Here is a 13926-nt window from a genome sequence, read left to right as displayed (position 1 = left end):
TGTTGTTTGGGCAGCCCCATTCTGAATCCTCCTCTGCTCCTTCCAGGTGGTTCACCATGACCCGTGCCGAGGGGGGGCTGGGCACTGGAACGGCTTGTATCGCTTCAAGCACCTCGCCACAGGCAACTACCTGGCAGCAGAGGTAAGGGGGCAAGCAGAGGGGTGCAGAAACATGCCCTGCCTTGAGAGGCTACAAAACACCTTAGATAGTGATGCCCTGTACCCTTGTGCCACAACATGGGGACATTTGCAGGACAGCACCTGGCCCTGCTCCCGTTTGCTTTTGCAGTGTTCTTCCCTCGCAGGTGGGGATGCTGACACTGAGCTCATGAATGATGTCGGGGTTTGCCCATTTGTTAGGGACTGTCCCCTTCAAAATCCCCTGCCCTGCAGTGCTACATTCACTGCCAACATCACTGCTCCCATTGCCACCCTCTGGCCCTGGCACACAATGCTGGGAGGTGGGGGGGGGTGGCCGGGGCCTTCCTCTGTTTGCTCACCCTGGGCCATGCTGTCCCGGCACAACCTTGTGAGATGGAAGCAGGAGATAACTCATCCGGCTGTGTTTAACTCTTCCTGACCAAGTTTTGCCCTTCCTCATCCTCTGGTCCCCTCAGCCGGGATGCTGGGCAAAATCTGAGCCTGGAAATGCCATCTGCTTGGTGGTTTTTGCTGCCATTTAATTGGCTCAAGGTCTCCTGATAGAGAAACAAAGGGGTTTCTGCCCTTAAAGAGTGTGGTTTATATGACTGCTGGCAGGGGAGCAGGGCTGTGCATGGGGGTGCTGGTTGCATCCCCTGCCAAAGGCGTTGCAGCACTGCAAAAGATGACCAAAGGCAGTCACACAGGGCACCATCTGCTTCTGAAATGGCTGCTGAACTGAGGTGCTTCCAACCAAAAGACATGCAGGTGGCATCTGAGGAGGCCAAAGATCTCCTCTCAGGCTGCTGCTGCCTGGCTTGCATTGCTCAGTGAGACCCCAGCCCTGGGGCCTTGAGGGAGAACCGGTGGGAGCTCATCCTGCTGCAGTGAGAGCCCCAGCTCTGAACCAGGGCTCAGCCTCTCCCTCTCCTCTCTCCTGGGGCCAGAGCTCTCTGCACTGGGGATGGGTCCTGTCCTCCAGCCCCATCTGGGCAGGTTTCCTCTCTGCACCGTGATGAAGCAAGGCAGGAACGGAGCCTACACCCCACACTCGGGGCTTTGGAGGGGCCGAGGGGGTGGGCTGAGAGCTGTCTTTCATCTCCCTCTTTAACTTTTCAGGAAAACCCAAGTTATAAAGGAGACGTGGCTGAGCCCAAAGCAGCGCCCACGGTGAGCTGTGTGCAGCCTCGCTAGCAGAAATGCTGCTGCCGCTGCCTGAAACCACGCTGCCTCTTAGATACTGCCTGAAAACAGGGAAATGCTCCAAAATAGAGCCTGTACTGTGCTGCCGGGTCCTGCTTGGTGGCTGCCCAGCAGGGCACCTCGCATCCCGCACCATAGAGCAGCATCCATCCCTATGTCCTGCTTGCGAGGGGACCCCACCCCCATCTGTTGGAGGGGTCCCGGTGCATGTTGGATCACCAGGCCACGGGGGTGTGCAAATGAAGTGCTGGTAGAAGAGCGATTTGGGGTTTATCTCATTGCCCTTAATGAGGTTTGGAGAAGAGGTGGCCTCGCACCGTGCTTGTGCTCTTGCAGCCCCTCCTTCGTCTCTGCACTGTGAGGCTCAGCCCGGCATCCCAGCAAAAGCTTCTGCTCTGAGCATTGCTGCTGTGTGTCTTCCGATGCCATGTGTGCAGGGAGCCCGGGCTCAGTGGGGGGGTTACTCAGGGCCACTTTCCCCATTGCAGGGGGGGAGTAGCCGCTCCAGCCGCAGGAACACGGGGGAAAAGATCAAGTACCGGCTGGTGGCTGTGCCTCATGGGAACGACATCGCCTCCCTCTTCGAGCTGGACCCCACCACGCTGCAGAAGACAGATTCCTTCGTCCCACGGTACGTCAGCATGTGCCAGCATGGAGGGCTTGGAATAAAGAGGGAGGGTTAATTGTGTGCTGTGCTGGGGTCTGGTCTGCTCCTGGAGGGGCTTTGCTGGGTGGGCTCACTGAGGCATGGTGCTGTTTGTAGGAACTCTTATGTGAGGCTTCGCCACCTCTGCACCAACACCTGGATACAGAGCACCAACGTGCCCATTGACATTGATGAGGAGAGACCCATCCGCCTCATGGTGAGGCCCTGCGCCCTCCTTCCATGCACAGATTTACCCCCTTCCCTCCTGGCTTTACCCAGTGGCTTCACATGGGGGCTGCAGTACCCTGATGAGCACCAGTGTGCTGCCTCCCCCTGCACCTGGAGCCCATCCTGCTTCCAGGAGGGACAAACTGTGTCCCTGATGTCATCTGGGTGTGTGGCAGCTGGTGGGGACACTCGGCACAGCCCTACCTGTGTGACACCACTTCTGTGTTCCTTCCCAGCTGGGCACGTGTCCCACCAAAGAAGACAAAGAAGCATTTGCCATCGTTTCCGTGCCTGTGTCTGAGATCCGGGACCTGGACTTTGCCAACGATGCCAGCTCGATGCTGGCCAACGTGGTGGAGAAGATGAACGAAGGTTTTCTCAGCCAGAACGACCGGAGGTAACAAAAAAAACAGTAAAATAAAATTTCCCGTGGCAATGGGGCCATGCCGGGGTCCTCCAGCATCGCTGTGGGATGGGGCCCCTGACTGGGTCTTGGTGCCAGTGCTACATTTGCTTTCCTGCCTGCAACCCAAATCCACGCCTGCTTCTCCCCAGGGGTCTGGCGAGGAAATCAGATAACGCTGCAGACCCGCTGTGGCCCCTCCTTTGCTGCTAGAAAAATAAGCGAGGGGCTGTGAGATGGCCCGGTGATAGGGGCAGCCTGGTTAGTCATGGTGTTATTTTTAGGTGGGTGGGTTCTTGGCGTTTCCTGCACAAACAGGGATACTCTGTGGGACAGAGTGAGCTGCTGCTGCTCTGCCAGCCCGTGGCTCTGCAGTGCTTGCTGTGATTGTGACTCAAGGGGCAGAAGACTTACACACAGCTCCATGAATCACGAGCAGAAGGCTGTGATGTTTGGCCTGGCACCTGACTCACAACAATAATTTCCTTAGGAAGCACAGGGGCTGCAGAATCTCACAGCTGAGGGCAGCTGCTGGCCTCTAGAAGCCGGGGGGATCAACCAGCAGCATCCTGAGCCCTGAGCTTTTTGGTCCTACACAATGTGCCAGCAGCATTGTGGGGAGCTGAGGATTGGTGGGGTGTGCAAATGGCCCCCCTGACTGCAGGGTCCCACCGCCACGCTGTGCCCCTTTGCAGGTTTGTGATCCAGCTGCTGGAGGACTTGGTGTTCTTTGTCAGTGATGTCCCAAACAACGGCCAGAACGTGCTGGACATTGTGGTGACCAAACCCAACCGAGAGAGGCAGAAGCTCATGCGGGAGCAGAACATCCTGAAGCAGGTGAGTAGCCCTGGGGCTGTGCATAGCCAAGCAAGGCTGAGGTCCTTGGAGGCCCCCTGCCTGGCCCTGGGATGTGATGGAGGATGGGTCTCCAAAAAAGCCCATGGAGGAAGTGGCACTGGTCTCCAGTTCACGCCCTTATGTTGCACCAGCCCCTCTTGGGAAGGCAGAGGAGGCAGTGTGGAAGGCATGCAGCACTTATTTCTGCTTTTGGACAGATCTTTGGGATCCTGAAAGCCCCCTTCAAGGACAAAGGTGGGGAGGGGCCCCTGGTGCGGCTGGAGGAGCTGTCGGACCAGAAGAATGCTCCCTACCAGTACATGTTCCGACTGTGCTACCGCGTGCTCCGGCACTCCCAGGAGGACTATCGCAAGAACCAGGTGGGTTGGGGCTGACAGGTAGGGCCCCCATCCCACCTATGTGTTGCACAGCTCCAGGGAGCTGAGCAGGTCTTGGCAGGGGGGGTGAGGGCATGAGCAGACCCTGATGTGCAGCCTTGTGTGCTCATTGCTCCAGGAGCACATAGCCAAGCAGTTCGGCATGATGCAGTCCCAGATCGGCTACGACATCCTGGCTGAGGACACCATCACAGCCCTGCTGCACAACAACCGCAAGCTGCTGGAGAAGCACATCACCAAGACTGAGGTGGAGACCTTTGTCAGCCTGGTGCGCAAGAACCGTGAGCCACGGTGCGTGTCCTGCACCCCAGCACAGAGGGCTTTGTGCAGCATGGCATGGGTGTGCTGGAGCAGGCTGGAAGGAGGGCCAGTGCACCCCCCTTACACAGCGAGCTATCCCTGACCCGCTCTCTTTCTCAGGTTTTTGGACTACCTCTCAGATCTGTGTGTGTCCAACCACATCGCCATCCCCGTCACCCAGGAGCTGATCTGCAAGTGTGTGCTGGACCCAAAGAACAGCGACATCCTCATCAAAACAGAGTGAGTAGCCCAGCAGAGGGTTCCATGGCTGAGGCTCAGCGCCTGTCCCTGCCTGCTTCCAGCTGTCACAGTGTCCCCATAAATCCCATAATAACCCCATCACCCCTCGTGGTGCTGCATCCGTAGGAGCACCTCCAAGTTCACTCCTTTCCCACCGCAGGCTGAGGCCGGTGAAGGAGATGTCCCAGACCCATGAGTACCTGAGCATCGAGTACTCAGAGGAGGAGGTCTGGCTCACCTGGACGGATAAAAACAACGACCACCATGAGAAAAGCATCCGGCAGCTGGCACAGGAGGCCCGGGCTGGCAATGCCCATGATGAGAACGTCCTCAGCTACTACAGGTGGCAATCCCACCGTGTCTTCTGCCCAGACTGGGTGAGGACGTGAGGGCTGCATGGCCTCACTCTCTCTCCCTCATCCCTATGCAGATACCAGCTGAAGCTCTTTGCCCGCATGTGTCTGGACCGCCAATACTTGGCCATAAAGGAGATCTCCCAGCAGCTCGGCGTGGACCTGATCTTCCTCTGCATGGCAGATGAAATGCTGCCCTTCGATCTCCGAGCGTCCTTCTGCCACCTCATGCTGCACGTGCACGTGGACAGGGACCCCCAGGAGCTGGTGATGCCCGTGAAGTTTGCACGGCTCTGGACTGAGATCCCCACCGCCATCACTATCAAAGAGTGAGACACGCCGGGTCTCGCTGCAGCTTTGAGGGATATGGGATGGCAGGTGCCATCCTCTGTAGGGACTGGATAGGGACTGGGAGGGGGGCACCTGCCTGACCGCTCGATGCCCTGCGCTCACCCTGCTGTCTCCCCACGCAGCTACGACTCCAACCTCAACGCCTCGCGGGATGACAAGAAAAACAAGTTTGCCAGCACCATGGAATTTGTGGAGGACTACCTCAACAACGTGGTGAGCGAGGCGGTGCCCTTCGCCAACGAGGAGAAGAACAAGCTCACCTTCGAGGTGCGAGAGCTGCCAGTGTCACTGCATGTTGTGGGATGTGGCCACCAGCCTCATCCAGACCTTGTGGCTGCCTCTGTGGCATCCCATGTTTGTTAATCCTGCTTGTACCTGAGTGCAGCAAGGTCTGGAGCTGCCTTGTCCTTCCCCAGGTCGTCAGCCTTGCCCACAACCTCATCTACTTTGGCTTCTACAGCTTCAGTGAGCTGCTGCGCCTGACGCGCACGCTGCTGGGCATCATCGACTGCGTCCAAAACCCCCAGCTGATGATGCAGGCAGTCTACAGCGATGAGGTGACGGGTGAGTCCCTGCTCCAGGCCAGGCATGGCCCCAGGGTTTCTGCCCAGTGCCATCCAGTTTGGGCTGAAGGAAAACAAGCCACCAGTTTGATCACATGGAAACTTGGGCTGGGGCTGAGCTGAGTCCTTGTCACCCATTCACAAGTCCTGTCAAGCCCTTGGCCGTGGCAGAGAAATCCTTCCTGCTCATTCTCTGGTTAACACCCATAGTGTTTTTGAGTCTAAGTGGGTCTTTCTGTCGGTCCTCTCCTGCCTCCCTTCCCTTCTGCCTTAACCCTGCAGGGAAGAATGTGAGGAGGTCAATCCAGGGCGTTGGACAGATGATGTCCACGATGGTGCTGAGCAGGAAACAGTCTATCTTCAGCCCTCCAAGCCTCAGTGCTGGCTCTGCCCCAGAGCCTGTGGACAGAGGGAGGAGTGTTGAAAATGAGAACATTGTGGTGATGGAGACCAAGCTGAAGATCCTGGAGATCTTGCAGGTGGGAGGAGAGGCACCGTGAGGTTGGGAGGGAGTCAGGGAGATGTGGTTTTCTGATGCAAAGAAGCAGATGATGTAATGAGAGGACTCACTTTTGCTTTCTCCCCAGTTCATCCTGAATGTGCGGCTGGACTACAGGATTTCCTACCTGCTTTCTGTCTTCAAGAAAGAGTTTGTGGAAGTCTACCCCATGCAGGACAGCGCGGCTGACGGGACTGCTCCAGCCTTTGACTCCACAAGTAACTCTTCCCTTTGCTCCTGGCACACCCAGGGATATGGAGGGGAAAGCTCCAGCAGCTCTCCATCCACTGGCAGGGAGTTGGGGGATTGGATTTGTGCAGGGTGGATGAGGGGTCTCATGGGTGCTTGGACTGTGGGCTGCAGGGAGCTGGGCTGGTTCCTGCAGGGTTTCTGCCAGTACACAGGGATTGTGTTGGTCTCCCTGTTTATCTCCCTTTCCTCTCCCTTCAGCTGCAGCAATGAACTTGGACCGCATTGGCGAGCATGCGGAGGCCATGTTTGGTGTGGGGTGAGTCCCTGCCCCTGGTGTACAGTTAATCTGGCTGGAGGGCTCTTCCCTCTTCTCCCCATACTTGCTGCTGGGGCTGAGAGCTGCAGGTGATGATGAAGATGAAGCTCTGAAGGCTCATGCAGCTGTCCCATCTGCCCTGAGAGGTGACAGAGTGCACACCAGCTCCCACATGGCTGCTAACACAAGCACTTCTGTCCTGGCTTCAGGAAGACGAGCAGCATGCTGGAGGTGGATGACGAGGGAGGGAGGATGTTCCTGCGGGTGTTGATCCACCTGACGATGCACGACTACCCACCACTCATCTCCGGCTCCTTGCAGCTCCTCTTCAAGCATTTCAGCCAGAGGCAGGAGGTCTTGCACACCTTCAAGCAGGTAACCCTGGAGAGGCTGCATCTGATGGTCCCTTTGGTTTGGGAGGAGATCTGGGCAAGGAAGGGAGTTGATGGTTTGGGATTCATGCCCCAGACCAGCTGCACAGGGAAGTCCCTGTGAATGTCACTGCAGGTTCAGCTCCTGATCTCAGCCCAGGACGTGGAGAACTACAAAGTGATCAAATCAGAGCTGGACAAACTGCGCACCATGGTGGAGAAATCAGAGCTGTGGGTGGACAAGAAGGGCAGCGTCAAAGGAGACAGCAATGTGGATGGGAACAAGAAAGAGAAGAAAGAGGTGAGAATTGTGAGCAATACCTGGAACCAGCGTGGGAGAGGAGCTGGAGACAGACCTCTCAATGGAGCATGCACAGCGCTGGGAAGAGGAGGGCAGAGAGGGTCCTGTCACACCCCAGGCTTTGGGAAGGTGTGGTGGGACCCTGACACTATTTCTGTCCCCTTGCAGCACACTGCTGATGAAGAGGTCATTGCTCCAGGAGAGAAGAGCAGCGAGAACTATCAGATAGTCAAGGGGGTAAGAAAGACTACAAGCTATCTCCAGGGCTGGCTGGTGCACCAGTGAGGAGGGAGAGAGGGAAACTGAGGGGAACTTCAGATCTCCTCAGTGGTTCAATAGGAATGAGTCCAAGCCTGGGCTCATTCCTGCCAGCTCAGCACATGAGGAGCCCATTAAGTCCCTGGGTTTGCAAATGAGACTCACCCTGATGACAGTAGAGGGGAGGGGGCTGGTGATGAGTACAGACACTGCTTTACACTTTAAGAAAGATTTCTCAGTGGGAAGCTGCAATCTATGAGCGATACCCAAAGCTGGGCATGAAGGAGCTGTCTGGGCTTATGATGGGCACAAGCAGGTCCTCAGGGCTGGTGGCCATCCTGATGGGCTCCCAGTCTCAGTTCCCCTTTGGTTATTATCCTTCTGTCCCCAGATCCTGGAGCGGCTGAACAAGATGTGTGGGGTTGGAGAGCAAGTGCGCAAGAAGCAGCAGCGCCTGCTGAAGAACATGGACGCCCACAAAGTGATGCTGGATCTGCTGCAGATCCCTTATGAGAAGGTGGGGGGACAGAAGCCAGCTGGTCTCAAAGTGCTTGGGGCAAGGGGTGGGGACGTCCTACATGGTTGGATCCTGTGGCTGGGCAACCTGCTTCTATTCTCCATCTCTCACCAACCCTCTGTCCCCTTCCTCAGGGTGATGCCAAGATGATGGAGATCCTCAAGTTCACCCATCAATTCCTGCAGAAGTTTTGTGCTGGCAATCAGGAAAACCAGGCTCTGCTGCACAAACACCTCAACCTGTTCCTGACCCCTGGGGTAAGGAGAGGAGACTGAAGGACTTTGATATCACTCCTGGGGTTGAGATCAGGAGATGGGAAAGCCAAGAGAAGACACCTGGAGGAGGCAGGACCAGGACAGGCCCCCAGCCTCACTCTCTCCCCCTTGTCCCACAGCTCCTGGAGGCTGAGACAATGCAGCACATCTTCCTCAACAACTACCAGCTCTGCTCAGAGATCAACGAGACGGTGCCGCAGCACTTCATCCACTGCGTGGCCACCCACGGCCGCCATGTGCAGTACCTGGACTTCCTGCACACCATCATCAAGGCCGAGGGCAAGTACGTCAAGAAGTGTCAGGACATGATCATGACCGAGGTGAGTACCTCTTCTCCTGCCCGTGGGTTGTAAGCACAGGGCACAGCTCCTAGGAGGAGCGTGGTTATCTTCTCCATTGGGTAAGAGCCTTCCCAACCACGCGATTTCTCCCTGGAGCTGGAAGAAATATCTCACCCTGGGTGCTGCATCTCATTGCCCGAGTGCAGAAAATGTCATTGTGAGGTTTCACATCCTGAAGCAGTGACTGGTGACTCTTCCCAACAGCTCACCAATGCCGGGGACGATGTGGTTGTTTTCTACAATGACAAGGCATCGCTGGCCACCCTGCTGGAGATGATGACAGCAGCCAGGGATCGGATGGATGAGAACAGCCCGCTGATGTACCACATCCACTTGGTAGAACTGCTTGCTGTGTGCACAGAAGGCAAGAACGTCTACACTGAGATCAAGTGTACATCCCTGCTGCCCTTGGAGGACGTGGTGCGGGTGGTGACCCACGAGGACTGCATCACAGAGGTATGGGCTGCCCTATGAGGAGGGTGTTGGTGGCTTTGTTCTGTTTTCCATTCCTCTGATGATGCCTGCACCCCATTCCCACCTCCCCGGCAGGTGAAGATGGCCTATGTGAACTTTGTCAACCACTGCTATGTGGACACGGAGGTGGAGATGAAAGAGATCTACACCAGCAACCACATCTGGACTCTCTTTGAGAACTTCACCCTGGACATGGCCCAGGTGTGTGGGTTGGGCTGGGCAGGAAGGACACAGCAGCAATGTCACCAAAGCTTCCTTGGCAAACAAGGGGTGTGGGCACCACAGGGACTTGTGCAGCCACACTATGGGCTGGGGAGCAGCACTGTGGCATAGACCCAGAAGCTGTGTCGCCATCCATGCCCCCTGGCTCAGCAGGGTCCCAGCAGTGCTGTGTGCCAGCAGCATCCAGCTGTGTTTGCTCACCCGGTCCCGATGCCATCAGTATCTTCCCATCTCCTCACAGATGTGCAAGAAGCGAGAGAAGCGCTTGCCAGACCCCACTCTGGAGAAGTACGTACTGACAGTGGTACTGGACACCATCAATGCATTTTTCAGCTCCCCCTTCTCAGAGAACAGCACCTCGCTGCAGGTAACGGGGTGTTGCATAGCCCGGCCATGCATGGAGCGAGCAAAGGGCTTATGCTTTGGGACAAGGAGTCTGAGAGCACCTTGCACTGACACAGAGCTGTCCATTCTCTTCTTCAGACCCACCAGACCATCGTGGTGCAGCTTCTCCAGTCCACCATGCGGCTGCTGGAGTGCCCCTGGCTGCAGCAGCAGCACAAGAGCTCAGTGGAGGCCTGCATCCGAACGCTGGCGATGGTCGGTAAGGAGCTGTGCTGGAGGGATGCTCTGCTCCCTGCCTGCCAGAGGGATGCAGCTGCTCCGGCTGCTTCTGCTCCAGCAGCAGGCAAGAGCCATCATCCCTACTGCAGCCATGGCAGGGTGCCCTGGGGACGCTGTCTGCTGGGAGCAGGGAGGTCTGGCTCTGGGATGTGCCTTTTTAGCTCCGTGTTGTTTGTCTGGTGTGGCTGGAGGAGAGCTGAAGCTTGGGCTTGGCTGGGGAATTCCTGGTGTGTCCTTGCTGGTGCAGGGCCCAGAAAACAAGCTGGTGTTTGTGGCAGCTTTCCTTTGCCAGGACTTTGCCCTCAGCCTGCCTGCAGCTGCCTGACTCAGGACAGGGGTTGTTAGCACTGAGTCACCACGTGGAAAGCATTGCGTGCTGGTTAGATGCTGGGTGGAGACACTGGCTGGAGACGTAGGATTCCCTTTTGTAATTGCAGCCTCTCTGCACTGGGCTTTTCCAACTGCAAACCAGAGGCGGTGCCTCCTCCCAGCCCGGGCTGTAGGCAATGGGTGCTGCACTGGGGAGGGATGGGTGGAAGAACCACAGCCCCCAGCAGCCTGGAGGGCTTTTCTCTTGTATTTTATTCATATCTTCTTCACTGCAAATGAAGAGCAGGTGAAGGGGTGCCTGACCCCAAACCCTTCCCCCTGTCCTGCAGCCAAGAGCCGTTCCATCGCGCTGCCCATGGACCTGGATGCCCACGTCAGCTCCCTGCTCAACAGCAGCTCCACCAGCACCGTGCAGAGGAACACGTCCAGCTACAAGACGGCCACGCGGACCTTCCCCCGCGTCTCCACCACCCCCAACCAGTGGGACTACAAGAACATCATAGAGAAGCTGCAGGTACAGGGCTGTGTGACAGCAGGAAGGTGTGGGCATTGCAAAGTCCTTGTCCTGCCCTTTTGTCCCTGTGGCATGCACTGACCTAAAGGTGTGTGCTGTGGTTTGTAGGACATCATTAATGCCCTGGAGGATCGCTTGAAGCCACTTGTGGAGGCTGAGCTGTCTGTGCTGGTGGATGTCCTCCACCGGCCTGAGCTGCTCTTCATGGAGGGCACGGAGGCGTATCAGCGATGTGAGAGCGGAGGTTTCTTGTCCAAGTGAGGATGCTCTGAAGTTGCCGTGGGGGTTTTGGAGTGGGTTGGGGACCTGTGGGTTGTGCGTCCTGATGTGCACCCACAGAGTGGAGGAGTGGTGGGAAGGTGCCCCTGGGGACCTCCTTGTCCTCTCGACTCTGTGATGGTGACTCTGCTGTGCATGGCCAGACTGGTGCAGCACACCAAGGACCTGATGGAGACGGAGGAGAAGCTGTGCATCAAGGTGTTACGGACACTGCAGCAGATGCTGGTGAAGAGGAACAAGTATGGTGAGAGGGTGAGCACCGCAGCCCTATGGCACATCCACAGCCCCACTGCTCAGCTGGCAGCTCCCTGCCCACCACAGCTCACAGGTGCTCAGCCTCGTTCTGTTCCATTGCTGGCACTGGGAGCCTCATGATGTTTATTTGTCTTGGCAGGGCAACCTGCTGCGGAAAATGCTCCTGAACAATTACCTGCAGAACAAGAAGTCCAGCTCCAAAGGGGAAATCGTGGATGCTGCTGGGGGAGGTGAGTGCCCTTCTCCTGCACCTTCCGTGTCTTTCTGCGCTGCTCATGCATGCCTTGGATGCCTGGTTCCAAACTGTGGTGGGATCACACCCGTGGATGGTCTCTGTGCTCCCACCTCCATGGGAGAGAGGAAGGATTGGGCTGGTAGTGAGTTATTTGTGCTCATTCTCCTTCATCACTGCAGCATCACATCCATCTGTGCCCTCTCCTGCAGGCCAGGACCAGGACTGGTCTGCTATCGCTGCTGTCCAGTGCCGGCTGGACCGAGAAGGAGCCACCAAGCTGGTGGCTGACCTCATCATGAACACCAAGAACGAGAAGATCTTCCAGGAGAGCATCCTGCTTGCCATTCGGCTGCTGGATGGGGGCAACACCGAGATCCAGGTGCCTGCAGTGGCCACAAGTCAATGGGGTGGTTTACGTGTGCATTGTGAAGGTCCCAATACAGGGAGGACAGGTGCAGAGCAGTCCTTGGTCCCTGGTTGGCCTCTGGGCAGCAGACTTTGCCAGCATTTGGATTGCGTTTGTTTGCTCACCATCTGGGGGAGGAACTACAGACATTTCTCTGTTCCAAGTTTTCCAGCTTAGTGACTGGTTAAAGCTTGGGGCTGGATACTGAAAGGGGCAGGTTGTTGCTGACTGTTTCTGGAGTCGTGCTGATGCCCTCTGCTGGGTATCACAAAAATGACTCAGAGTTGCAGCTCAGTTGATAACTTATAGGTTCTGTGGAATACTTTATCGCAGGGAAGCCAACAAATGGCATGTGCAGAAATCTGTGGGGTTCCAAGATTGCAGCTGCTGTAACTGCTGCTCTCTCTGTTCCTAGCCCTGCTGTGGGTGAAGGAGAACAGGCACAGGGCATGCTGCACCCCTGGAAATCCCAAAGATTGCAATGTCAGGGGCATGAAAAGTAAAGGGTTTAGGGAGAAGAAGAGACAAGGCTGAAAACAAACCTGCCTGCTAGGCTACCTTAAGGTTAAGAGTGCCTCAGGCTGCCAAACCATAGGGGCGGGCTGGGGTGGAGACTCCAACTGCTCTGTGCTTCCTCCTCCCAGAAATCCTTTTACAACCTGATGACGAGTGACAAGAAGTCTGAGAAGTTCTTCAAAGTTTTACATGACCGGATGAAAAAGGCTCAGCAGGAGACCAAGTCAACGGTGTCTGTGAACATGAGCGACATCGGGAACAAACCTCGTGAGGACAGAGATGAGCCTGACCCTGGCACCAAAGGTATGGGGCTGTGTCCTCCCAGCAAGGCCAATGCCTGCCTTGTCGGACAGCCTGATGCTAATGGGGTTGGGTTGCCCATAGGACGAGGAGAGACCTTCATGATGCCTGGCACCCCCACCCGATACCCGCTGGCCTTAGGGTTTCGGAAGGGCCACGACACCGGGGAGCAGGGGCAGAACAATGAGATGGGGGTGACCGTCCTGATTATGGAGCCTATCCTGCGATTCCTCCAACTGCTGTGTGAGAACCACAACCGAGACCTTCAGGTTGGTGCTGGGGGCTGGGGCAGAAGCTATGGGGATGGGATGAGGGTTGGATGGGTTCTGCCTTCATTGGGTCCAAACAGGCATTGCACTGGCCACTCTGTGCCTCAGCTTCCTATGGATATAACCACCACTCCCTTTGCTTGGTATCCTGGAAGGAGTCAATCAGGGCACTCCTGTGTCCATGGGAGCAGGTGCTGCTCTTGAGGGGTCTGCACACACTATAGGGATTCTCCATCCCTGGAGCTGGGTGCTGGGAGGGGGGTCAGGACCTGCTTCAAGCTCATAACTGCAGGCTTTGCACAACAGAACTTCCTGCGGTGCCAAAACAACAAGACCAACTACAACCTGGTGTGTGAGACGCTGCAGTTCCTTGACATCATGTGTGGCAGCACCACGGGAGGGCTGGGGCTGCTGGGCCTCTACATCAATGAGAAGAACGTAGCCCTGATCAACCAGACGCTGGAAAGCTTGACTGAGTATTGCCAAGGGCCCTGCCACGAGAACCAGGTCTGTGGTGTTGCTGTGGGTCTGCATTGTTCCTGGGGCAGCAACCATAGGACAAAACATTGCATTTCTCCCCTAGAGCTGCATCGTGACCCACGAGTCCAATGGGATTGACATCATCACAGCCCTCATTCTCAATGACATCAGCCCCCTCTGCAAGTACCGGATGGACCTGGTGCTGCAGCTGAAGGTGGGCAGAGCCTGGGCCTGGGGTCAGTGGCACATGTGTGAGCTCCTCAAGCTCATCAGGGTCTTCTCCCCATCA

General features: G+C 56.5%; 1 protein-coding gene across 2 annotated transcripts in view; it reads left to right on the top strand.

Annotated features, from left to right (window-relative positions):
* ITPR3 (inositol 1,4,5-trisphosphate receptor type 3) overlaps nucleotides 1–13926 on the top strand; it is a 33343-nt gene that overhangs the window by 10541 nt on the left and 8876 nt on the right. Inside the window, exons 9-43 of one of the 2 annotated variants that reach the window (XM_015885334.2) lie at nucleotides 47–142; nucleotides 1261–1311; nucleotides 1833–1975; nucleotides 2108–2207; nucleotides 2455–2615; nucleotides 3317–3458; nucleotides 3677–3838; nucleotides 3975–4147; nucleotides 4277–4396; nucleotides 4557–4739; nucleotides 4827–5078; nucleotides 5223–5367; nucleotides 5517–5664; nucleotides 5946–6142; nucleotides 6251–6380; nucleotides 6613–6670; nucleotides 6880–7045; nucleotides 7178–7342; nucleotides 7511–7579; nucleotides 7992–8117; nucleotides 8252–8374; nucleotides 8512–8712; nucleotides 8938–9189; nucleotides 9283–9408; nucleotides 9671–9796; nucleotides 9913–10033; nucleotides 10713–10897; nucleotides 11006–11154; nucleotides 11320–11428; nucleotides 11571–11661; nucleotides 11876–12045; nucleotides 12717–12891; nucleotides 12973–13157; nucleotides 13464–13664; nucleotides 13741–13851. In XM_015885334.2, the coding sequence (XP_015740820.1) occupies nucleotides 47–142; nucleotides 1261–1311; nucleotides 1833–1975; nucleotides 2108–2207; nucleotides 2455–2615; nucleotides 3317–3458; nucleotides 3677–3838; nucleotides 3975–4147; nucleotides 4277–4396; nucleotides 4557–4739; nucleotides 4827–5078; nucleotides 5223–5367; nucleotides 5517–5664; nucleotides 5946–6142; nucleotides 6251–6380; nucleotides 6613–6670; nucleotides 6880–7045; nucleotides 7178–7342; nucleotides 7511–7579; nucleotides 7992–8117; nucleotides 8252–8374; nucleotides 8512–8712; nucleotides 8938–9189; nucleotides 9283–9408; nucleotides 9671–9796; nucleotides 9913–10033; nucleotides 10713–10897; nucleotides 11006–11154; nucleotides 11320–11428; nucleotides 11571–11661; nucleotides 11876–12045; nucleotides 12717–12891; nucleotides 12973–13157; nucleotides 13464–13664; nucleotides 13741–13851 (5112 nt within the window). Of the gene's footprint in view, nucleotides 1–46; nucleotides 143–1260; nucleotides 1312–1832; nucleotides 1976–2107; nucleotides 2208–2454; nucleotides 2616–3316; nucleotides 3459–3676; nucleotides 3839–3974; nucleotides 4148–4276; nucleotides 4397–4556; nucleotides 4740–4826; nucleotides 5079–5222; nucleotides 5368–5516; nucleotides 5665–5945; nucleotides 6143–6250; nucleotides 6381–6612; nucleotides 6671–6879; nucleotides 7046–7177; nucleotides 7343–7510; nucleotides 7580–7991; nucleotides 8118–8251; nucleotides 8375–8511; nucleotides 8713–8937; nucleotides 9190–9282; nucleotides 9409–9670; nucleotides 9797–9912; nucleotides 10034–10712; nucleotides 10898–11005; nucleotides 11155–11319; nucleotides 11429–11570; nucleotides 11662–11875; nucleotides 12046–12716; nucleotides 13158–13463; nucleotides 13665–13740; nucleotides 13852–13926 lie in introns of both variants that reach the window. The other variant, XM_015885333.2, reaches the window with a different exon arrangement.

The sequence above is a fragment of the Coturnix japonica genome, chromosome 26, assembly GCF_001577835.2.
Source record: "Coturnix japonica isolate 7356 chromosome 26, Coturnix japonica 2.1, whole genome shotgun sequence".
Classification (NCBI taxonomy): domain Eukaryota; kingdom Metazoa; phylum Chordata; class Aves; order Galliformes; family Phasianidae; genus Coturnix; species Coturnix japonica.
This window is presented reverse-complemented; position numbering and strand designations above follow the sequence as displayed.